Source organism: Hibiscus syriacus, unplaced genomic scaffold (genome assembly GCF_006381635.1).
Source record: "Hibiscus syriacus cultivar Baekdansim isolate YM2019G1 unplaced genomic scaffold, ASM638163v2 tig00111064_pilon, whole genome shotgun sequence".
Taxonomy (NCBI): Eukaryota; Viridiplantae; Streptophyta; class Magnoliopsida; order Malvales; family Malvaceae; genus Hibiscus; species Hibiscus syriacus.
The window spans coordinates 282,663-307,384 of record NW_024062968.1 but is presented as its reverse complement, the minus strand read 5'-3'; the positions used below and the strand labels follow the sequence as shown (position 1 = coordinate 307,384).

At 37.2% G+C, this 24,722-nt stretch overlaps 4 protein-coding genes and 2 pseudogenes across 5 annotated transcripts; 4 read left to right on the top strand and 2 right to left on the bottom strand.

Moving 5' to 3' along the window:
• The first annotated feature begins 39 nt into the window (after positions 1-39).
• Positions 40-1,857, top strand: LOC120151660 (spermidine sinapoyl-CoA acyltransferase-like). 2 transcript variants are annotated; one of them, XM_039164037.1, is made up of 3 exons: positions 40-846; positions 912-1,368; positions 1,704-1,857. In XM_039164037.1, the coding sequence occupies exons 1-3, from the start codon at positions 44-46 to the stop codon at positions 1,761-1,763; spliced, it is 1,320 nt and encodes a 439-aa protein (XP_039019968.1). In that variant the 5' UTR covers positions 40-43; the 3' UTR covers positions 1,764-1,857. The 2 variants fall into 2 exon arrangements, with proteins under 2 accessions (XP_039019968.1, XP_039019967.1); XM_039164036.1 differs by lacking the exon at positions 1,704-1,857 and having other exon boundaries at positions 912-1,517.
• On the bottom strand, positions 1,687-4,367 carry LOC120151662 (nudix hydrolase 15, mitochondrial-like). The gene is made up of 4 exons (XM_039164039.1): positions 3,981-4,367; positions 3,117-3,259; positions 1,918-2,066; positions 1,687-1,817 (listed from the first exon to the last, which is right to left on the bottom strand). The coding sequence occupies exons 1-4, from the start codon at positions 4,318-4,320 to the stop codon at positions 1,772-1,774; spliced, it is 678 nt and encodes a 225-aa protein (XP_039019970.1). The 5' UTR covers positions 4,321-4,367; the 3' UTR covers positions 1,687-1,771.
• A 3,171-nt stretch (positions 4,368-7,538) lies between these two features.
• Positions 7,539-8,237, top strand: LOC120151661 (ethylene-responsive transcription factor ERF091-like). Its single transcript, XM_039164038.1, has one exon. It carries the CDS (start codon positions 7,545-7,547, stop codon positions 8,235-8,237), a length of 693 nt encoding a protein of 230 aa, XP_039019969.1. The 5' UTR covers positions 7,539-7,544.
• Positions 8,238-8,675: 438 nt separating this feature from the next.
• Positions 8,676-13,847, top strand: LOC120151664 (annotated as a pseudogene).
• A 1,792-nt stretch (positions 13,848-15,639) lies between these two features.
• Positions 15,640-16,895, top strand: LOC120151663 (ras-related protein RABA1f-like). The gene is made up of 2 exons (XM_039164040.1): positions 15,640-16,103; positions 16,265-16,895. Exons 1-2 carry the CDS (start codon positions 15,883-15,885, stop codon positions 16,695-16,697), a joined length of 654 nt encoding a protein of 217 aa, XP_039019971.1. The 5' UTR covers positions 15,640-15,882; the 3' UTR covers positions 16,698-16,895.
• A 1,651-nt stretch (positions 16,896-18,546) lies between these two features.
• Positions 18,547-22,832, bottom strand: LOC120151659 (annotated as a pseudogene).
• Between the last annotated feature and the right edge of the window lie 1,890 nt (positions 22,833-24,722).

Here is a 24,722-nt window from a genome sequence, read left to right as displayed (position 1 = left end):
CGCCGTTTTGAACGCCACCACCAACCCCAAACCCGCCAGAAAAATGAAGGTGCAAGTCCTAGAAACCGCTCTCATCCGCCCCTCCGCCGCACCGTTCACCGAGGACCACACCCTCGCTCTCTCTCACCTAGACAATGATCACTCCCTCAACGTCACCTTCCGTTACCTGCGAGTTTACACCAACACCAGCGCCACCACCGATCGCGACCCTTTCCAGGTCATCCCCTCCGCCATCTCCGCCGCTCTCCACCACTATTACCCTCTGGCAGGATCCCTCCGCCGTGCCTCCAACGGTAGGTATGAGCTTTTCTGTGGGGTGGATCAAAGCCTACCGCTTGTCAAAGCCACCGTAGACTGTACATTAGAGTCTGTAAATTACCTCGAGGATCCCGACATGAATTCGATCGAGCAGTTCGTTCCCGACCCGAGCCTGGAAGAAACGATGATCAATCCTTGTACTTTACAGCTAACGGTGTTCAAATGCGGTGGCTTTATTCTTGGGGCGGCCATACATAATTCTCTCTGTGATGGACTTGGTGCCACCCAGTTTTTCTGTATGGCAGCGGATATAGCTCGTGGGGTGAACCAGGTGAAGTTTCAGCCGGTTTGGGACCGACCCAACCTGTTGGGTCCGAGGAACCCACCGAAAATTGAAGCACCGGTTCGTGAATTTCTAAGCTTAGGTAAAGGTTTCTATCCTTACAGACAGGATATCGGAAATGTTGTGAAGGAATGTTTTTATGTGGAAGATGAATGCTTGGACCAGCTCAAGGCTTTGCTTTCTGAACAAAGTGGCCTGGGTTTAACCACGTTTGAAATCTTGGGTGCTTATATTTGGCGAGCCAAGTAAGTTTTCTAATTTTCACATATTTTTTCGCTTAAATGGGTTTTCATTGTTGATGCTTAAACAGGGTGAAAGCCTCGAAGATTCAAGGTGATGAGATCGTGAAGTTTTCATATTTGATGAACATCCGCAAAGTGGTAAAGCCAGCATTGCCTGCCGGCTATTGGGGCAACGGCTGCGTCGCAATGTATGCCAAGGTCCGTGCTAAGGACCTAATCGAGCAGCCTTTGTGGAAAATGGCTGAGCTAATAAAGAAGAGCAAAAGCAATGCTAGTGACGAGTTTGTGCGTTCTTTCATCGACTTACAAGAACTGCACTACGAAGATGGCATCACTGCCGGAAAAGGGGTGAGTGGTTTCACTGATTGGAGACATTTAGGCCATTCAGCTGTGGATTTCGGTTGGGGAGGTCCGATAGCGGTGTTGCCACTCTCAACCAATTTCCTTGGGAGTATGGAGCCATGTTTCTTCCTGCCTTACGCTTCGTCGAATAATATGGGGAGGAACAAAGGGTTTAAAGTGTTGGTAAGCTTGCGTGAGACTGCCATGGCTGATTTTAGGCTTGAGATGGAGAAATTTAGCCAGAAAGAATTTAGTTAACTTTGAGCTGTTTCCTGAATCTGATAGCATTGAGCTTTGTCTTTGTTTTTCTTTGTGGCGAATTTGGCTAATAATGAATTGCTTCTTCAATGGCTCATCTGATAATCAATTAGTATTTGATTTAGTTGTGTGAAGAGTAAAACAAAGAGATGATAAGATTGACATGAATGAACAAATCTTATTTAGAATTGTTTTCTGCAATGCAAAGTTGTTTATTTGTCCACAAATCCAGGAAACTTGAACTTGGGACTCTGTTCTAGGAAAGCTGGTGGTCGCCGGTAGACCACCGAAGCAGCTCTAATCAAAATACCAGCAGTTAAACCCCATATTAAATACCTCTTATTCTTAATTTCGTAATCGAAGAAGTGAAGAAGATACTTCTCTCCCATCCATTCTCGCTCTTCCACACGTCGATTTTCGTCCTGAACAGAGCAAATCATACACGTGTGTTTTTCCTAAAAAAAGTAAAAACATGTATACGAGTCGGAGTTGAACAGAGGAACCTTAATGAACATTTCGAGTGGAGCATCGAATACCACATCGACTTCTGCAGGATTCGGAGTAGGCTTAAATGCCTTTCTGTCATGAAGAATGCCAATAACAGGAACTACTCTTAAAAGATGCTGCACGGAAAACCAATTATTTGTAACTAAGCAAAAAGCCAAAGAAGAATGTGCAACAGGAACGATTATCAAAGCCGAAACATATTCAACATTTAATGGTGAAACAGAACCAGAAGTAAAGGATCTTTTGGATCAAAGGCATGCAGTTATCATTAATTTATCATCCATCAACAGAGCATCTACTATGATACAAAGACACAATAATCCAAAACAACAAACATACAAGTACAACGTTCTTTTTGAAGGAAAAAAAAAAACAAAGTATCTATGCTTAAAGATTATGAATCCAATTTAGGGACCACAAAGGCATTTCTTTGTCAATTGCTTCACATGGAAAATTTAGATCATTTCATATCATTCATAGAAAGAACCAACAACAGTCAAACTCACATTTTGATAGTTCCCAGTAGGCTTATACAACTCAGGTTGGAAGAGCAATTACAATTACTTGATAATGATAAGAGCTATTAAATTGCCCATGATAAAATCATGCTTGGAACAGGTAGGTAGCTTATATAAACTAAATCAATCCTTTCTTTATTCCATTATCCCAGATTTCACTATCTTCCAAGATTTTTTTCTGTAAGTTTTATCGAGTTAGGGCAAATCATCCCCATCCCATGTCACCCCTTGCCAAAAATAATCATGATTTTCACATTTTACAGATAAAGGTGGAGTTAAAGGGTAACTCATAAAAGTTTAGGTGATGGAGAGGTACAGACATGCATTTAGAACGAAAAGTTTTCGAATATAATCGCTTGCTCAAGATTTTGTATTTGGTGAAACAAACTTAGGTCAATAAATTTGCTGCACGCTTAACAGTCTATCTCTCATTACATAGTAGATTCTTCTTCGTTTTTATGCTAAGTTTTGAATGCTGAGTTTTAGACACAGACATCCTAAACTTTCAACAAATATTATTATTGATAAGTATAAAAGAAAACGTCATGATCATCCAAATGAGAACTGATTCAAATCAAACTAATGCCGTTCACCAAGCAGATGAATGGTTGATGGAGATACTGGAAAAGCCAAGAAATATTTCAATACCTTAGACAGAAATGGTTCAAGAACAGTTATCACATTCACAAGGGAAGGGTCCAACCCAATCTCTTCTTTAGCCTCCCTAGTAGCTGTATCACCATCATCTTTGTCCCCCACATCTGATTTCCCACCAGGCAATGAAACTTCCCCTGCAACAAAGCCTCGAAGACACTAAGTCAATCACCATTAAGTCCACTTTTGGTGGTTACACAGAGGAAAGATAAACCAAATCACAATCTTATACATGCAAACTCCTTGACTTAAGTGAACCTAAAGCAACTAAATCACGTGAACTGAAACACACAAACTTAGGAAACCAAAATATAATGGTATCCAGCATATATTTGTTCTTCTTTCCCTTTCCCTAAACCATCAGATTCTAACTCAATCAAGGATTCAACTTCATTTTGATTTCACACCTTAATAACATTAGTTGGTTCCTAACATCCAAAAAGGAAAACGTAATGCAGTGAGCATTCTATATGTAGAAAACTAATGCTATTGAGAGAATACTTTCTGTTATTTGGCTTGAATTTTCTTACTAACCAAACAAGGGATTTTTAAAAAAAAATCACCACAGTGACCGGATGATGAAGTTAATCAAATTTTAACATTTGGATCCTAGCATATAATAAAAACATAACTTCAAGTCAATCCAGTGTGAGTCCATTAACTTTCTAGTAAAATCATCATTCCCTTCCCAAGAAATTTAAAATTTTCATTCCTCAAAATTTCCCATCAACCAATCAAAAGCTGATCCACAATCCACAATCCCAGGAGAGTAAACAATTCGAGCAAACAAAAACCAAACATTTCATTCAAACCATTAACTTCCCAATCTTAAACCAAACCAAATAGAACGAAACTGACCCGAATGACTTGATAATCTGGAAGACCTTTTGGTCAATATGACACGCAAATCCCCAGCATCCCCTTCAAAGAGACAGACCAACACAGCAGCTCTTTTGGATCTGAACTTATCCGAGTTTTGAGTGACTCGGGTAGAGGATTCTTGAAAACCCACTTGTGAAACAACTTTGTCGGCGGTTTCCTCGATGGTCCGCTCGTCGTTGTCATCCCAGGACGAAGATGGAGGCTTGTAATGACGCAGCTGCTGAGCTAACGGCAAGAGTCTCTTCGATGGTGAAGGAAAAACGTTGACAAATGGCGGAGAAAATGAAGGCAATCTCTTTAGAAGTGAGAAGATCATGAAGCCTGGTTTTGCATGGTACAAATTAGTATTACGAGGGAACAGAATTATTGACCCTTTCCTGTTTTACTGAGAAGAGAGGTTAACAGGGATGTTCAATCAAAGCGAATTTTTTCGAAAATAATTAATCTAAATTTTATAAATAATATATATTATATATTAAATATTATATATTATATATTTTTGGCTAATTCAGTTAATTAATTCGGTTAAAATAAAAATTTAAGCACACTATTATATAAATAATATATATAATATATCAAACTTTTAATAATTTTGGTTAATTCAACTAACCAACCGATTTCAAACCGTATTAACCGATAACTAAAGTTTAAAAAAATCATTAACCTAATCAACCGAATCTAAAATTAAATGAACAATTAACAGGAAAAAATTTCAATTTCGGTTAAATCAGTTTTAACTTAACTTTGAACACCTCTTAATTCATTTATTTCCTTTTTAACTTTTAGGGTAAATTACATTTACAATTTTAAGTCATTTTGACTTTGTCCACCAAACTTTTAATTTATTTTTATTATAGTCATTATCATTAGTTGTCGTTAAGAAATACTAATGTGGCACGTCAAAGTTTTCTTTTAAAAAAGAACCCAAGGTTCCAAATTATAGCCACTTCCAAGGCTAAAATTTTGATGAACAAAACAATCGTTGATTAATCTCAACTGTAAAAATGATTCGTTTAATCAAAATATTAATATAGTTTGATTTTAAGTTTATCTGATAGTGTAACATAAAAAAAAAGTTTTAACTTTAGTTTTGATGAAGACTTACTTTGAATTTGAGGAGATTAAAAAGTTTTTCAATGAGTTTGAACCCAAAAAAAGAAAGAGAAGAAAAAATATAATAGGCCGTGTCTTTTCAATTAGAGAAAACCATCGAAGAATGACAAAAACGATAGCGAAAGGAGATGATGTTCTAAAAAAAACTAAAATCTATAACTTCTTAATCCACAACTATTAACTATCTTTTCAACTTGAAATCTAACTATGTTAATCTTTTGGCCAAATAAAGCCTTTTTTGTAGGATTAATTGACAATCGCTCCGTTTATAAAAAAAATCAACTTTTACAATGACTTTCAATTTGAAAAATTAGGGTTTGGGTGGAAGAAGACTCCATATCAACAAAAAGACAGTGAATGTAATAAAAGTAAATTAAAATTTTAATGATTGTAATGTAAGTTTTAAATATTTAGTAACTAAAATGAAAGTTTCCGAAAACTTTCATGACTAAAAATGCAGTTTACCCAAAATTTTTATATTTAATGTTAATTCAACCAATATCTCTGGACTTCTGTTACAAACCCACAATTTTTTATCCTTAAAAATATATTGACTATCAAACAACAATAGATTGATTGATTTTGTACTGAATTAAATAATAGGCTTAATACACTTTTTAATGCTCAAATTATATTTCAAAATATGATTTGGTGTTTAAAGAAATTTTTTTTAATAATAGGGTTTATTATTTTCAACGTTATAATTTTATGTGTCTGAACTGTAATGAGCATTAAATTTAGTGTTACATGACACATGTCATGCATATAAAATTTCTAAAATTATTTTATTTAAAAAAAAATTAATATTATAATTTTAAAAACCAAAAACCCCAAATTTTATATCTTCCACCATCGATCGGTCGTTGTCGGTTCGTGATTATCACCGTTGACACCCTCAAAACCGTCTCGCCATCGCGATCAAAACCTAATCCCCTATCCACCATGAAATTGCGTCCATCGTCGTGAAAAATATCGCAAAGGGTTGTTGAATTTATAGGTTTTTCATTACTATTTTTCGAAGATTTTGACAGCTACAATCGTCTGTACGTTACATGACCGCCACCGTTGAATTCCTTATCATGCTCCGAACAAAACCCGACAGGTGGTGGCCCTTCACCGTCGGAGGTGAGGATGGGAGAGAGAGGGACGACAAGGGGATGGGGGTTTGATTTTTAATTTTTTTCCCTTTTTAAAAAAATAATATTTTTATTATTAAAAAATATAGCGGTAGACTTCTAAAAGTATAACAGAGAAAATTTTAGACACTTAAAAGTGTAATGGAGAAAACGTTAAATACCTATTATTAGCAAAAAAAAATTAGGCTCCAAATCTTATTTTAAAATATAATTTAGACACTAAAATGTGTATTAAGCCAAAATGATATGTTCAATCACCAATCTTGTTCTAAAAACGTTGATGGTAACATCATTGGAGGACGGTATTTCTTCATTCAATTTCTTACAGAGTTCACACGTTAACGGAATTTTATAGGGTTTTAGTTAAGAAACGTGAAAGATCGGATGGATTCGTGTTGACGATACGTATATCTTGTAGATACAATTATTTAAACTTATAACATCTGAAAAGAGTAATAATCTTCTTCTTTTTTTCTGAAGTCGCTTGATGAGTTCGAGGCGTGATACTTTTTAAATGTTTAAATTTATATTTCAAAATGAACGACTGATCATTCATGGTTTAATATGGTTTAACAGTGACATCCCGACACTCAAAACATGTCAAATCAATTTTATATGATAGGGGCAACAATACATAACGTTCAAGAGTCGATTTGTCATAAAACGATAATGTTGACAATTGCTTCGTTACTTTTTTTATTGATTATATGTTCAAAGATAACTCTCAATCATTTAACATTAAATTTTCACACTTTCAATATTTCTAGTGCTCTAACTCGAGACCTAAAAGAATAACAATAAATTTCTATAACCCTCAAATCTTAAATCAAATAAATTAAAGACAAGCACACGGAATCGGTAACCTTTCAATTGTTACAACAACAAAGGATATAAAGTGAATTAAGACTCGGTCCTTGCTCGTATTAATTAGTGAAGTTTTCTTCCTTGGGTTCATCGAATCACCGCCGTATTTGCATAACACTCCAACTTTCTTTAGTTTTAAGCGTTCAAATACAGAGAGATTAAACTATATGCTTAAATTAAGCCTTCGAATGATTAGAGCAGCCACATAAGTCAACATTAAAGCCTTAAAATACACAAATCCACTTCATTCTTTATTGTTTGAATTCCAATCCATGTCCATGAATTCAGCAGGTCGGTTGATTCAATGACAAGTTTCTTGCTGGAACTTGACATAGATGATGGGTTTGGGATAAAGATCCAAACCACGCGTATTCAAAGCTTTATATTTCTAAATCATCGGACACTCGAAGATCAAATCGATACTAAGATGGCTATGGAAAGCAGTCTCCATGCAACATATAATCAGTTGATATTAGAGAACGTATGGGCGAACTTCATCGGTGGAGAAGAAGCAACCACAAAATCAACGTCTAAATCCTGGGAAGAACTTCCATGCCTTGATGGAATAGAGGTTTCTTCGATGGGAGCCGATGCCTGGGAGGGTCTTCTCGATGGGATCATTCCTTCGGGTCAGTTCTGTAACCATGGAACGAGCAAAGATAAAAGCACCCGAGGTGTTAAAGAGAAGGCGGCCACGAGATACTTCCGGGGAGTGAGACGAAGGCCGTGGGGAAAGTACGCGGCGGAGATAAGGGATTCGTCGAAGAGAGCTCGGGTGTGGCTCGGAACATTTGAAACAGCCGAGGAAGCCGCCATGGCGTACGACAAAGCTGCTTTGAGGATTCGAGGCCCCAAAGCATACCTTAACTTCCCACTGGAGATGGTTCATGGAGCTATGGGAATTGACGACAGAAAAGGCACTGATCGATTGGACCATTGTTCGTCGAGTGCTGCTTATCAAGGTGTTGGAAATAAGCCAAAAAGGGAGGGTAGAGTCTGGGAGGAAAACGGTGAGATCGAAGAGCCTAAACGAAAGAGACCGGCGACTGGTGAAGAGGATGTGTTTGAGTTTCAGGATTTGGGGAGTGATTATTTGGAGAGTTTATTGTCTTCTTTTTAACAATTGAAATCACTCAATAAATTCAAATGATTTTAATTAATTATTTTTAAAAATCATATTCATATTTATTTTCGTATTACTTCATATTTCATACCGTAATTTGATTAATTTTCGGATTATCATATAATCATGCTGTCTCCAGTAAAGTGAATTACAGGTCCACTAAACAAACCCTAAAGCAACTTGCATTTTTATAAAATTATAATCATCATTAGTCCCAATGATCTCTTCCTTGCCCAACACTTAAACCAACAAACGCCGGCACCAAACCTACTTTACTCACCTATTTTTGTAGCCATATCCTTGCACTCGAGACAATATAACCCCCCGCCCTTCAATCATTCCGCTTTGAAGTTGGACGATCGGATTGTACCACCTTGTTAAAACCCCTCCCCTCTCCTTTTTTTCATCCTCCACCATTGAAAGCAGCACAGAAAAATGAACACTGCAAGGTTCATCAAGTGTGTCACCGTTGGCGACGGAGCGGTGGGAAAGACTTGCATGCTCATTTCCTATACCAGCAACACTTTTCCCACGGTAAATAATGATGGTAGATCGTTTAATATTTTTCATGCATGTGATGGAGTGATAACTGATAAGCAATGGCTTTTTTTCTTTTAGTTTAGGATTATGTTCCGACGGTTTTTGACAACTTTAGTGTCAATGTGGTGGTGGACGGCAGCACGGTGAAACTCGGGTTGTAGGACACTGCCGGCGAGTTGTTGAATTCACAGCTTTATCAATGGTGTGGAATGAGTTTTGTGAATTGCAGGGCAGGAAGATTACAACAGGCTAAGACCTCTGAGTTACAGGGGAGCCAATGTGTTTCTGCTGGAGTTTTCCCTGATTAGCAAGGCCGGCTATGAAAATATCCACAAAAAGGTAAGTCTGCTACCTGTCTTCTTACAGCTTTTCTTAATGTTCCATTTGACATGCCGACCGGATTCTTGACATTATGCTCCTCATGTCCCAATTGTGCTCGTCGGAACCAAACTAGGTAACATTTTCTTATCAACACATTCTGTGTTTTCAAGGAAAATTTAATATTGTTGTATCTCCTCTTCAAACTGCACATTCATTGTTAATCGTTTGTATAATCTTCTTTAGATCATTTACTCTCTACCTCCTCCGTAGAATCATCGTATGCGATTTGTCCAAGCTAGAATGAGTGAACTGTCATCGTATCCAACTTTGTTGATGTACTCAGCCTGTGATAACATCAAAGTCCCCGACTTTGTGTCTCTCTTGATCCTCATCCCAAGAATCTGCTTTGCAGCGCCCAGATCCTTCATAGCTGCTTCGACAATTTTTGCTTCAAGTGTATAATCTCTTGCATGTCTGAGCCTGCAACGAGCATGTCATCAACGTGCAATAATAAAATAATGAAGTTGTTGTCGAACCTCTTGATGTAGCAACAATGATCTGCTTGGCATCTGATAAAACCACTGCTACTCATGAAGCTATCGAACTTCTTGTACCACTGTCTAGGAGCTTGTTTTAAACCATACAAGCTCTTCTTCAACCTGCATACCAGGTTTTTCTTGTCTGCCTCTATGAAGCCTTCTGGCTGCCTCATATAGATTTCTTCCTCCAAATCACCATGAAGGAAAGCTGTCTTTACATCTAACTGCTCAAGATGTAAATTCTCTGCAGCTACAATTTTCAACACCAGTCTGATTGTAGACAATTTTACGACTGGAGAGAAAATTTCATTGTAGTCAATACATTCTTTTTGCTGAAAGCCTTTGACAACCAATCTTGCTTTGTAGCGTTTGCTCCCATCGTGCTCTTCTTTGATCCTGTAAATCCACTTGTTGTGGAGCGCTTTCTTGCCTGGTGGTAATTCAGCTAATTCCCATGTCTGATTTGACATAAGCGAGTCCATCTCATCTTTCATGGAAGACTCCCACTTGACTGAATCCTCCACTTGCATTGCTTCATCATAGCACTCTGGTTCACCATTGTCAGTCAGCAACAAGTAGTGTAAAGAAGGAGAATACCGTTGGGTTGGTTTAGGAATTCTGGAGGAGCGTCTCAGTTCTGGTGTGCCTGGTTCTTCTTGAACTGCTTCAGGATTGATCTGAACATCATTTCCAGAAATCTCCTCGAACTCAGCAAATTCCTTTGTTTCAGCTTCGGTATTACTTGATTCTGCGGTTGACCTATCTTTGTACATCACATTTTCATTCAAAATGACGTCTCTGCTTCTGATGATCTTTCGATTTTCGTAGTCCCAAAACCGGTAACCGAACTCATCACCACCGTAACCAACAAAGACACATTTGTTGGACTTGGCATCAAGTTTACTTCTTTCAGCAGAGTTTATGTGTACATAAGAAATACAACCAAACACTCTTAAGTATGAAAGGTTTATTTCTTTCTTGCTCCAAGCTTCCTCTGGTATTCCGCCATCCAAAGGAACTGAGGGCCCACGGTTGATCAAGTAAGCTGCAGTGTTGATAGCTTCAGCTCATAGAAATTTGGGCAATCCAGCATGTATCCTCATGCTTCTGGCACGTTCATTCAGAGTTCTGTTCATGCGCTCTGCTACGCCATTCTGCTGCGGTGTTATGGGAACTGTTGTCTCCATCTTGATCCCTTTGTTTGCGCAGAAATCTCTGAATCTACTGTCTCTGTATTCTCCTCCATTATCAGACCTCAACCGCTTGACTTTCAAACCAGTCTCATTTTCTACCATGGCCTTCCATTTTCTGAAGGTATCAAAGACTTCTGATTTCTTCTTCAGAAAATAAACCCACACCTTCCTTGTTGAATCATCGATGAAGGTGACATAATATAGTGAGCCCGCAAGAGATGGAACTGGGGATGGTCCCCATACATCAGTATGAACCAACTCTAACCTTTCTGCCTTGGGTGTCTTGCCAATCTTTGCAAAACTGACTTTCTTTTGTTTGCCAAAGATGCAATCCTCGCATAGTCCGACATCTACATTCTTTAGATCCGGCAGCTTCCCTTTTGACAGAAGTATCTTCATTCCTTTCTCGCTCATATGGCCAAGCCTTTGGTGCCATAGGTTTGATTTTCCATCAGCATCTGCTACTGCAATGATATTCTCTAAATTTGAGGTTACATAGAGAGTACCAGTCTTCTTACCACGAGCAATGACGAGTGCTCCTTTGGTAATCTTCCATTCACATCCTGAAAATGTTGTGCTATATCCTTCTCCATCAAGCTGTCCAACAGAAATCAGATTTCTTTTGAGGCCAGGAATATGTCTCACTCCTGTCAGCTTCCAGGTGGTCTGGTTTGGCAACTTTAATCGGATGTCTCCTTTTTCGACGATCTTTAAGGTTTCATCATCAGCAAGATGAACCTTCCCAAAATCACCACTGACATAATTCTCCATGATTTCTTGGTATGGGGTGGAGTGGAAAGATGCCCCTGAATCGAAGATCCATGATTCAATCGGACTGTTGACGCTTAGAATCATGGCATCACCTGTCTCCTCTGTCACGTTAGCAGATTCCTGTGCACCGGTATCTTTCTTCAGTGCTCGGCAATCTCTTTTGAAGTGACCCTTCTTGCCGCAATTATAACAGGTAAAATCTTTATTTCCTGTTCTTGATTTGCCCCTTCTAGATTTTGATCTGCCACGATTTGAAAATCTTTCTGAAGTTCTCCCTCTAGACTCCGTGTGTAAGGCTGAGGAGGTTGATGCTTCACCCGATTTTCTTCGTCGAATTTCTTCACTCAATACCAGATCCCGAACATCGTCGAATTTTAATTTGCTGTTTCCCGACGAACTGCTGACTGCTGTAACAGTAGCATTCCAACTGTCTGGTAGAAATGATAAGAGAATTAAAGCTCGAACTTCATCATCGAACTCAATTTCCACTGAACTCAACTGGGTTGTGATTGTGTTGAGTTCATTTAGGTGTTGTGCCACCGATGCCCCTTCCGCCATCCGTAAATTGAATAACCGCCTCATCAAATGAACTTTGTTTGAGGCCGATGGCTTCTCGTACATACTGGAGAGAGCCGCCATAAGACCCGCCGTGGTCTTTTCCTTTGCTATATTAAAAGCAACATTGCGGGATAACGTCAGTCGGATAACTCCGAGGGCTTGTCTGTCGAGAAGAGCCCAATCTTCATCCTTCATGCCCTCTGGTTGCTTTCCTGAGAGAGGTTGATATAGATTTTTCTGGTACAAAAAATCTTCAATCTGCATCTTCCAAAAGCCAAAGTCCGCACCATCGAACTTTTCAATTTTCACCTTCCCTTCGTCTGCAGCCATCGCTCCCACTCGAATCTGGCTTCGTTTGGATCGTTTCTGACAATTCTTGCGAATCACCGTGTATTAGAACACCACCGTCGACAAACTCGTATCGCCGACTGAATTTTACTATTCACAAAATTCACTATTCATGTGAATAGTAATGAATAGTAACCTCGCAGAAAATTTGACAAAATTCACAACCAAAAGCTCTGATTACCAGTTGTTGGGAAAAATAAACCGAGTACAAGTAATTTCCCTATAACCAGATTAGTGAGAATACGAAATAAAAGCGGAAAAATAATACCCGAAAATTGATAACGGAGTTCAGCCAATTGTGCTTACGTCTCCGGGCTGCTGCAGATCTTTTACTAAGAGAGAAAATTTACAGGTGTTTACAAAACACTCACTACTCACAAGAAAGCTCTCTAGTATAGGAAGAAAGAAATGTTTTAGGATGATTTTGAAGCTAAATGGGTAAGGGTATTTATAGTAGAAACTTAGGGACTAATCTTTGAAAATACCCTAAAGTGCAATGACTAAAGTGAATTTACCCATTCCTATTTTCAACAAACATCTACCAAAATTTTACCAAACTTTGAAAAACATTTTTCAAAGAAACATTTACCAAAGTTGGTTGCCAAACTTTGAAACTTTTAACACTCCTCATGTCCCAATTGTGCTCGTCGGAACCAAACTAGGTAACATTTTCTTATCAACACATTCTGTGTTTTCAAGGAAAATTTAATATTGTTGTATCTCTTCTTCAAACTGCACATTCATTGTTAATCTTCTGTATAATCTTCTTTAGATCATTTACTCTCTACCTCCTCCGTAGAATCATCGTATGCGATTTGTCCAAGCTAGAATGAGTGAACTGTCAAACACCATTACGACTCCATTTCTCCCATCCACGAATATAAGCCATATGTTCTACATTTGATTCTACCCAAATGCAGATTTGCGAGATGAAAAGCAGTTCTTGAGTGATCATCCAGGAGCAACAGCAATAACAACATCTCAAGTATGCTTTCGAAAATCAAACATAGTCGTGTCGGACACATAATCATATCCGAATCTCTAATACATGTTGGAAACTCTGGTGAGCAGGGTGAGGAGCTAAAGAAGATGATAGGAGCAGTTACCTACATTGAATGCAGCTCCAAAACCCAGCAGGTACCCTATTTCCAAAAATCCAAAACCATCTCAATAGCAATCTCCTAATATCTGCTAATCTTTGAAAGGCTCAACTCTCCCATTTGTTCAGAACGTGAAGGCTGTGTTCGATACAGCAATAAAGGTAGCTTTGAGGCCACCAAAACCAAAGAAAAAGTCTCACAAGAGAAGATCATGTCTTTTGCTTTGAATTGTCAATCAGTCAGCATTATGGATCAAAAACTGTCTGCAGAAACAAGTATTATCTGCTATACCATTTCACCATTGATTTTTTTTTTACATAAATTCCATATGAATTTATATACACGAAGGATATATATCGATTAAAAGTTTGTGATCATCTTTTTCAAGTGACGGACGTTCTTTGTAATTTTCTCAGTAATAATTTTTATTACAAGTTTTATGTGCAGTGTACTATACAGAAGACTGTTGCGGAATACGGTTATCGGATAGAGCAAAATCGTAACTGATAATTTGAGAAAATAAATATAAAGAAGACACAAATTTTACGTGGAAACCCCTTAAATAATTTAGGTTAAAAACCACGGGCAACGGTAAAAGAATTTCACTATGAGAAAATAGGAATTACAATTTCTCTCAATCTAACAATGAGAAAAACAACAACAATTCTCTCTTGATAAAAAAGAGAAAACAATTCTCAAAAAACTCTCTAAATTATCTAGTATTGGGAGAAAGCCAGAATGATTTGAGATGATTTTGAAGTTAAATGGGTTAGGGTATTTATAGTTAAAGCTTAAGGACTAATCTTATAAATACCTTAAAGTACATAAATTAAATATGTAATTTTACCATTGTCAATTTTCAACAATTTCTCCTACCAACTTTGAACCCCCGAAAGTTGTAGCTTAATTTGACAATTTAAGCTGCCATTATTTTTTACTTTTAATACAGGCAGTGTTGATTAGGGGCGTGCAAATCCGGGTACCCGATTTCCGGGTATCCGAAATTTTCGGGTCGACGATTTCTCGACCCGTATCCCGACCCGGATGTTACGGGTATCCGGTAATCGGGTACCCGATACCCAGTTTTTAATGTTTTATTTTCAAATTATTAATTTAAAAAAATATATACACAAATTTAAATGTTCGAAATTTCGAATTGCATACTCTAATATCCGAACATAAAATTTAAAAGTTCAAAATACAAAATATAATAATACATAATATAAATAATTCATTATATTTTATATAATTATATATAAAAAATAAAAACTAACCGGGTACACGGGTAATCGGGTACCTGGAAAAACTAGATTTTGTGACCGGGCCCGACCCGGGAAATGTAGGGCCGGGTACCCGACCCGGCCGGGTAATTTTTTTTAGAGAATTACCCGGTTTTTTTAGATCCGGGTCGGGTCAACCGAGTCGGATAATTTTGCACACCCTTAGTGTTGATATATAATTCACTATATACGATATCTCATTTATCCCAAAACACGATATGTATACTAAAACAACTGTATATCACTCTAAAATAATTTATAATTCTATATCATAATTTTAAAAGCTAGAACATACAATCTCTTTATAGAGATAAATACTTGGTTTAATTATTAAGTATTATTCAAACCCTAAAATTATAATGAGATCTAATTTGATTTTTAATTGGAATTTGAGTTAATATTTAATAATTAATCTAATTTATTGAATAAAACTAATCGGTTAAAAGGAATTGAAATTTTAACTAACACGCATAGGTTAAGGGATCATTGCATATACTATTTTTTTAAATATATTCTCAGAGATTATATCCGATTATATTGGCTGTTCATCAAGTTTAAGAATTTAACCCTGAATGGAGGTAATATATATATATATATATAAAATAAAATCACACGGCATTGTTACCAAACAAAACGAACCTTTTTGGCCTCCAAAATCACGGGAAAAGTGGAAACTCACCCCAGCTGTTCTAATATTAGCCATTGGCCTCAAGCGTTTAGCTGTATCTCTCGTTCTTCAGGGTTTTCCAAAACCCAGAATCCCAAAAAAAAATGCCAGCTTTTACAAGTAATTTACCCAAATAACAAGCGAAAACAATCGAAACAAAAACAAAGGGCGTTTCTTTCTTCCCTTTCTTGTTTTGTTTTGTTTTTGTGTTTCTTTTTAAATATACTTTTGTTTGTCGATTGAAGACAGCATCGGAGAACACAAAAACAGGGAACAGGAACAAGAGGAGAAAGAGGCGAGAGAGAGAGAGAGAGAGAGAAGAGAAATGGGATATTACAGAGCTGATGAAGAATATGATTACTTGTTTAAACTGGTGTTAATCGGGGATTCTGGTGTTGGGAAATCCAACCTTTTGACTAGATTTACAAAAAACGAGTTCAGTCTCGACTCTAAGCCTACCATTGGAGTTGAGTTTGCAACTCGCAATATTCATGTCGATAATAAGGTTGTTAAAGCTCAGATTTGGGACACTGCTGGCCAAGAAAGGTATTCCTTTTTCTATTCATTTATTAGAGAAGATTTTGATCTGGGTTTCTTTTGTTGTTGCTTCATTTGGGGAATCGGGTGATTTTCTTTGGTGTTTTCTCCCTGCAAAATAGGGGATTAATGGTGTTTTTTTCTAATCTATCTTCTTCCTTTTGGTGTAGGTATCGTGCAATAACCAGTGCATATTACCGTGGGGCTCTTGGTGCTTTACTAGTCTACGACGTTACCCGTAATTTTACATTTGAAAGCATAGAAAGGTGGTTGAAGGAACTCAGAGAACACACCGATGGCAACATTGTGATTATGTTGGTCGGAAACAAGTCGGACTTGCGCCACTTGCGAGCGGTTCGGACAGAGGACGGCAAGGCTTTTGCTGAGAATGAGAACATTTATTTCATGGAAACATCTGCACTCGAGTCTCGCAATGTTGAGAATGCGTTCGCCGAAGTGCTGACCCAGATGTATCATCTTGCTAAGAGGAACGCTCTTGAAGTTGGAGACAACTCGGCAGCTTTGCCGAAAGGCCAAACGATCAATGTTAGATCGAACGACGATGTGTCGGCCATGAAAAAAGCCGGATGTTGCTCGTCTTAACCGCGGGCTTTGAAAAATTTATGCCCGTTGTTCATGTCTATGTTTTCATTTGTCAATTTCACACAATGCTTTAAGTGATAAACCCATCGTAACTGTTGCTTTTGATGATATGCCAAAATGAAAGATATGCTTTGAGCTTGTGAACCATCCTCTCTCTCTTAAAATACTTGTTCGATACTCATCGCATATATTCGGGTATAAAAACAAGATATAGCCCTCCATATCCAACGCTTGCATCCAAGTTCAAAATCCAAATAGATAGCAAACTTTGGAGACTGTAACAAATATGCCTAAAAGAAAATTTACACCACAATCTATAACAGGATAGATCATCAGTGAACAAATGACCTAAAAAAACAACACAAAATCTAAAGACTCCATTTTTCATCAATATCCAGTCACACTTTGTAGCTCAAAAGGACACCATAATCTCTTCTGGTTTCAGTGGTTTTTCTTATTGAACAAAATGGCCTCTCAAAAAGTTCACTCTGGATCAAAGTGTAAAAACAAAGATATTCAGTGTCTATAAAGAAACAGATGGGCAAAATTCAGATGAAAAAACAACTAAAGTTAGGGCCAGACGGCAGTAAAAATGACGCCCTTTGAGCTAAATCAGCATGTTTTACAACACCACTCCTGATTCTGCTCTTGACCAATTGTTCTACAACCCAAATTTAGGTGGATATCATGAATTATGAAATAAAGCATATTAGCATACAGTACTATCAGAAAGACTGGAAACAAATTTTGAGATAGCTTGGTCACACTTGGTCAGCCGAAAGCATTGCCTGATCAAGTATGGTGAGGTGGATTTCTAGAATCTGCTGTGGTTATGCTGTGTTGTAATATGGCTATAGCAAAAACCATTGCCAGACTATTATGTCTTTAGGGCTTTTGTTGTTTCTTTTAAGCATTATGTCGAACACTTTCCGGGCATTATAGTTCCAATAACCATTAATAGCAAAAGTGGGAATATCTGAAATAAAAATAAACCTTGTAACCAGGTTTTAACTTGTAATTCCAATTCAAATAATATATTACAAAACCCAGTATCCAACATATCAAATCACATTCAAAGCTCAAACAAACTAGTAGTAGAATCAAGACTACAAAAGGAAACCTAATTCAAGCGCTGCAGTTATCCACTCAAAAACCCAAAATAAACCCACAGAATAAAAAGCAACCAAGAACTTTCCAGAAGACTGATGAAGGTCGGAAGATCACTTTGGGTGGTCATTTTTTTGAGTCGGAGTTGAAAGAGGGAAGGGGATTACAGCCTTTGATGACCCAACCGAGGGCAAAAAACGAAACCCCAGCAAGAATTGCAGTTCCCCAGGCGTGGGAGTACCATCGACTGTACTGCCTGATGGCATACCTCCATTGATCTCTGAGTGTAGAAGGGTCCGGGTTTGATAGGTCGGGTGGGTTCGGGTAACGGAGCTTTTGATGGCCCGAAAAATCGAAAGTCCTGTTGTTTCCGATTTCTGGGATTGATTTAGGCGGTGGGTTCCGATGGGATTCGGGTTTCGGATTTTCCGACATGATCACTACTTTACGACACCAAATATTTCTTTGAAACAAGCAGGGGAATCCGAAGATCGAAGACTCGAGTGAACCCAACTCAATCACGATTTTGTTTTAGGTAAACAAATGCAATGATCTGTTTTTTTAAGTAAAGCTTTGATCTTTGGATATAAATTTGATACAAGTATTTTATTTTTACCTCTACTTTCTCAAAAGAAAATCTTTTTCTTACTTAACCCTATAAATAATTACCACAGTTTCCATTTGTAACCAGATAACTACCACAAGTTTGGAATCGTATTTTCTACGGAATTCTGTTCATCATATACGTATAAGGAGAAATACAAGTGTTCTCAAACTTCAAACCAAAACTGTTGGTAACAACAGAAAAGCACCTGGATTATAAACTTTATTACAATGAGCTCTCATCTTATAAACCAAACCAAGCAATGATCATTGGATTGGCCTAGCCAATGCAAAGCAGGTATCGGGGTTAACCGACATCAACAACTCGATTACAACAATCTCATTCGGAAGTTTGATATAAGACGGGGTTCAATTATACCTGCTTGAAACATACAAAACATGAACATATTACCCAAGCCAACTAGCAACAGGTTACATTAGAGTAATACGTAAGAAATGTAAGATGTTCTCACCAGGGGAAAGCTTCTTCCCACCATGTAGCTCTTTTGTTAAGGGGTTAACAGCCCAATGATTGACAACCACCCGACTTGTAGGTTGGAACCCAACTATTTTCCCATCTGTTGATAAAACCACCTAGATGCCAACCTAAGGGACAAACAAGCATATTAGAATACAGGATGCCATTGCATGGCAAGCTAGATCACGTTTTAATTGAGATCCGAAACCTAGATTGCAACCATTTTTCAGTTATAGTTGCCAGCAAAGGCAGTTTTTCCACACAAGATAAAGCGTCGGTGACTAATACCAACTTAAGCTTGATCGCACTTTCTCACTTCTCCCTCTTTTCTTTCTGATACCTAGTATATAGCTAGAAAGCAAACGGAAAATAAAAGGAAAAATTTAAACCAAGGAGTTTACCTGATAGCTAGCAATATCCTGGACTGATGACTTTATATCATCGTCCATTTTCTCCATATCAGCAGAATTAGTCGAAGCTTCACTGTCAGAATTTACTTGATGAGGTGCTTTCAAGTAGTATGGTATTTCACCAATCCGGGCACCAAGATTGGTTTCTGTTGCTATGTCATCAGGCCAGCCAAAAGCATCCTTAATCTTTTGGATTACCAATATACAAAATGTCCCCAACTATCCATATGAAGTCAATGTATCAGTTGTTACATCAAATGCAACTTTTGTTAGTGATAATAATAATAATAATAGAATATAACAGAAAAGACAAAAGAGAACTGAAGTTTTAACATTTTAGACAGTCAGAAATAGGATTGAAGTACACGTCCTTCCACAAAGAGCAGTAGATCATGGATGGAATGTGTTTTAAATCTTGGGACTGTGTCTTGAAACTCCACCCTTTTTGGTAGTTACTTTTCTAAGCATGGTTCATGGCCTTCCTCAGAGTTTCTCTTCTCCGATGATTGGGTATTTTAGCTATTAATATTGTTTGTTTCCTCTTGTTACTAATCTTGCTTCAATAAGATTCCCCTTCGGTCAAAAAATAAAAAGGGGCTCTATAAACTGCATTCCTAAATCACAAGAATCTTTTGGCAGTGAAGAAAACATGTATAAGGTAACAAAAACTCTAAAAACATAGCAAATTTATAGGGAAATTGTTTGCCTATTCTAATCTTAGTATTAAGTTACCGAGCATGGATACAAAAACAATTACACAGACAACTGACAATGAATTAGTAGAATGCTACATACATAGTAACCACAGTGTTATCGCACCTTTTCAGTGTCTAGAGATTCAATTGTTGTATGCTCGGTAATTGATGACGATGGAGACCTAGGTCCTCCAGGCCTCTTTCCACCTTTGCCTAGCTGAGGAAAACTAAATTGACTGAGAGTACTGATGGTAATGAGAACAATTCCACCTGCAACTGTGGCAGTTACTACTTTCAAGAAAGATGAGCTCCTCTATAAGACAAGGCCAAACACCTCAAAATGAAAAATCCCACAAAATAAGTGAAAAACTTCACAAAACTCAAATATAGAATATAGTTCGCAAAATATTAACTATTTATATTGAAAATTTTCGAAGAGATTGTTTCAAACGTCCTTGATAAGTCTAGCCAGTACTGGGTTTATTAACACCTCCTGTCCAAGCATTATCAACAATTTTACACATACTTCCACAATAAAAAGCTTTGAAACTTGTTTAATATTTACTTAGCTGATTTATTAAATTGCAAATGATTTTCAGTCATCTCCCATCTTAAAATTTCTAAACACCAAATACTGGGAGCTCTGCCTATGGGAAAACTTAAGATTAATAGAACCAAACAACAATAAAGCTTCAAGCTTAAACATTTCAATACCTTTGCTTTGGACAAGCTGTTGTAAATGGAAATCATACCAGAGTGGAGTTGTTTCATGGGCAGTGTGTAGACATCTTCATAGTTCATATCTAATATATCAGAGCCAGTCCAACCTACAAATTTTTGTAAGCTAGCATCAAAAGGATAAGGTGAATATGCCATGAAATAATGCATGGTATAAAACTGAACAAAACATTAAAGTACACCTTAATTATAAAAAAGCACTATAGATGACATGCAAATCAAAAGAAGAAACACAGAAGGAAGGAATAGAGTACCATTTGGGAGTGTGTCAAAAGAACTTGCCACTTATTCTCGTCAGATTCTCTCCATCCTTCAAATTTTACACGCTTAAGTGCACTTCCATATAGGGGTGTGTAAAATTACCTGACCCAGTTGATCCGACCCGTCGACCCGGATCTAAAAAAATCGGGTAATTCTTTAAAAAAATTACCCGGCCGGATCGGGTACCCGATCCGACATTTTCCGGGTCAGGCCCGGGTCACAAAATCTAGTTTTTCCGGGTACCCGGTTACCCTAGTACCCGTTAGTTTTTATTTTTTTATATATAATTATATAAAATATAATGACTTATTTATATTATGAATTATTATATTTTGTATTTTGAACTTTTAAATTTTATGTTCGGATATTAGAGTATGTAATTCGAAGTTTCGAACATTTAAATTTGTGTATATATTTTTTTAAATTAATAATATAAAAATAAAAAATTAAAAACCGGGTATCGGGTACCCGATTACCGGGTACCCGCAAAATCCGGGTACCGAATTACTGGTACCCGTAACATCCAGGTCGAGACACACGGGCCGAGAAATCGTCGACCCGGAAGTTTCGGGTACCCGGTCCGGGTACCCGGATTTGCACACCTCTACTTGCATCTATTTCAAGCCGATATGCAGGTATAAACTCACTTGTCCAAGCACTAAACTCATGACCACCAATCTTTTCCATCTTAGACTGCAATGGTTGAGACCACCAATAGTTTTTCCGCCTCAAATCCATACCTTTGAAACTCTCTTTACTCGCATTAAAACTGTCAAGAAGACTTTGCATTTTGAACTATCTCATCTTCAAACACTTTATATATAACAACCGAGGAATCTTTTGATACGACCCTTTTCGATTTCCGAAACCAGGCAAAGAAGATAGAGGGAGTTTTTCCCAATAAATGTTGCAGGAACTGTTTTTCAGTGCTCTGTAAAGCCAAGGTGCAAACAACTTCACCAAGCACAGAGATAACCCTTTCTTCTGATGACCGGAGAGTGAACGATGTCGAAACCTGCAAATAGTAAATGCATAACAAGAGAACTGACCCATCAGTATCAAGTGGAACCTGCAGAAAAGACATTAATTATGGGATTACATGAAAATATCCGACATACAGATAACCCGAAGAACACAACCCACAAATAAGAAATACTGAAGCGTATCTAACCTCTCTTGGATTCTCAAGGTCTTCCATATCTCTTTCAGTTCCAGGAGGAAACAAAACCAATTCGAAACTCAAAAGCTTTTGCATAACTACTTGCCTAAACGTCATTGCCAGTATGTTTTTCGATGATGTCCCAGCTAAAACATCTTCAGAGAATGACTTTTTCAGCTTTTGAGCCTTCTCTTTAACTTTCCTAGCCGGTAAAAACTGTTCCCAAAGAAAAACATAAATAGAGATACATATTTAATAATTAGTTTCTTATTTTTCATAAAAGACGGGAATGAACTTACCAATCGCGTTGAAACAGTGGCTCTTTTAGATGTGGGACCTGGGTAAACAGTTTCAATAACCATAGCAGGGACACCGGCCTCGAAGTGCTCCGTAACGGCTCAGCCTCCATCGGCGGCTGCAGCCGTCAGAGCCTGGTCGAAGCTGACGGCTCCGACGAGGGCAAGGCGAGCGAGGTCGTTTTCGTAGGTTCGAACACAAGGGAGCGTGGTTCCATCGGATTCGGCTATGAATTTTAGGCTTCCTGTTCGGTGGACGGTGTACGGTACAAAGAGGCAGAGCGTGGTGACCGAAATGAGCATGAAGGCGCGTGCGGGGATGATTGACAAGACTTAAAGTACGATGTAAGGCTGAGACGAAGGGGCAGAGAAAATAAAAAAGCAGCAGTCACCGGCGTAAAAGTCGAGGGTCACTCTGGGTGTCCTGCAGGCTTAACTTTAGTCATGTGGGCCCTACATTTGTTACTTCCATTTCTCTGCCGCACACGCCTATGTCACTCTATTCCCCACGCGCTCCCTTTCACTGTCTGTCCTCGCATCTTTGTCTTTTGCATTTTTTTCATTTAACCACAAAAGTAGGACCATCCTTGGGCTTTCGCATAGTTTTGGGAAAAAATAAATTTTTTTTAGACATTTATTATATTATTTTTTGAATTAAGATTTTTTATTGGTATGAAGACGTCGTGTATTTTTAATATCTTCTCAAATTATCTTAAGACGTCATGTATTTGTGGGGTATTATTTATTTACTTAAAGATTTCATGCAGTCGTAGAGTCTTTATATCTAACTTGAAGACGCGTGAAGCATATGGTATCTTTAAGTTGATATTGTTCAATTCATCCTATATGAGAAATAATCTCCGATTGAATTATATGAAGAATTAAAAAATCACACTTATATTATCACAACCATTTTACCATTATTTTGTTTTTTGAAATAAAAACTTCAACGATTGTATTTTCTTCCCAATAAATCCACAAAAATTGAAGGCCTTTTTCTTCCCTAGAAGCAATGGTTCCCAGGCCCAGCCTGTGGCGAGGCACACTGAAACGAATCGAAAAGCTAAACACAATGTTGCTTGAGAAGATAAACAAGATGTTGAAATTGATTTACCTTTAAAAGTATCAAATAAAAATTAGAGTAAATTATATTTGTGAATAGGGCCTTCATGAATCATTGATATAATAAGTATGTACAAAATTTTTATGTTCATGTAATATACGAGTGAACACAAACACATGTATATTGAGTTCATTTATGTTCACAAACAAATTCATTTATTGATTTGTTTATAAATAAATTTACTGACTAATTTATAAGTTTGTTTATCTGATTATCCTTTTATTTCTTTACATTTTAAATATTGGTGAGAATATGGACTAAAATGAGTCCATTGTAAAGTTAGGGTTTAAATCGTGAAACCCAAAAAGCTTAAGGACTAATATTGTAGTTTCACCATTTTTTACTTACAAATAAAAATATAAAATGGTAATGTTAAATGTTTAGGAGACTTGGATCATATAAAAGCATAGTTCATTTACACCCCTATATTTAAATACAAATTCATTTGACCAAATTCAATTATTAATCCTTGTATTTTGTCTTAATTATGGATTTAGTATCTATTCTAAATTTTCTATTAACCAAGTCTCTATAATTTAACCATATTGTTCATGTATTACTTGAATCATGATTGAAATTTTAAGTTTTGAGAAACATGAGATTAAAATAGACTAAATTAGAGTATATATGTATCAAATTCATAAAATATGCATATTACAGGGACTAACCAAGGAATTTGACCAAGACCGAACCTCAAGCTAAATAAAAAAGTTGCAGGGACTAATGGACGAATTTGACCAAGATTAATCATGAAGCTTAACTAAAGCGGAATGACCACCCTAATAAAATGAAATGGAAGAGAGTCGCCCATTTACCGGAACTAGAGTGAGTGCCCAAATGAACGCCCACTCTAATTATGAACCATTCTTAGTGCGGTTGGTGAGGGGCTGACGCATAACATTAGTCACCCAAACATCACATTTTTTTACCATTATTAAAACATAAATGTTTTTAATAACAAAATTTATATTTATATATTAGGCTTAATATTAAAATAATTACCCAAACTATACCTTTTTTTCGAATAAGTGTCTAAATTATATTTTAACTCATCCAAATACTTAATGATACAAATATTACTCATTTAGATGTCTGAGCAGTCAACAGTTTTAATTTCTCTTGTTAAGCTATACGTGTCATAATCTAGTGCATTTG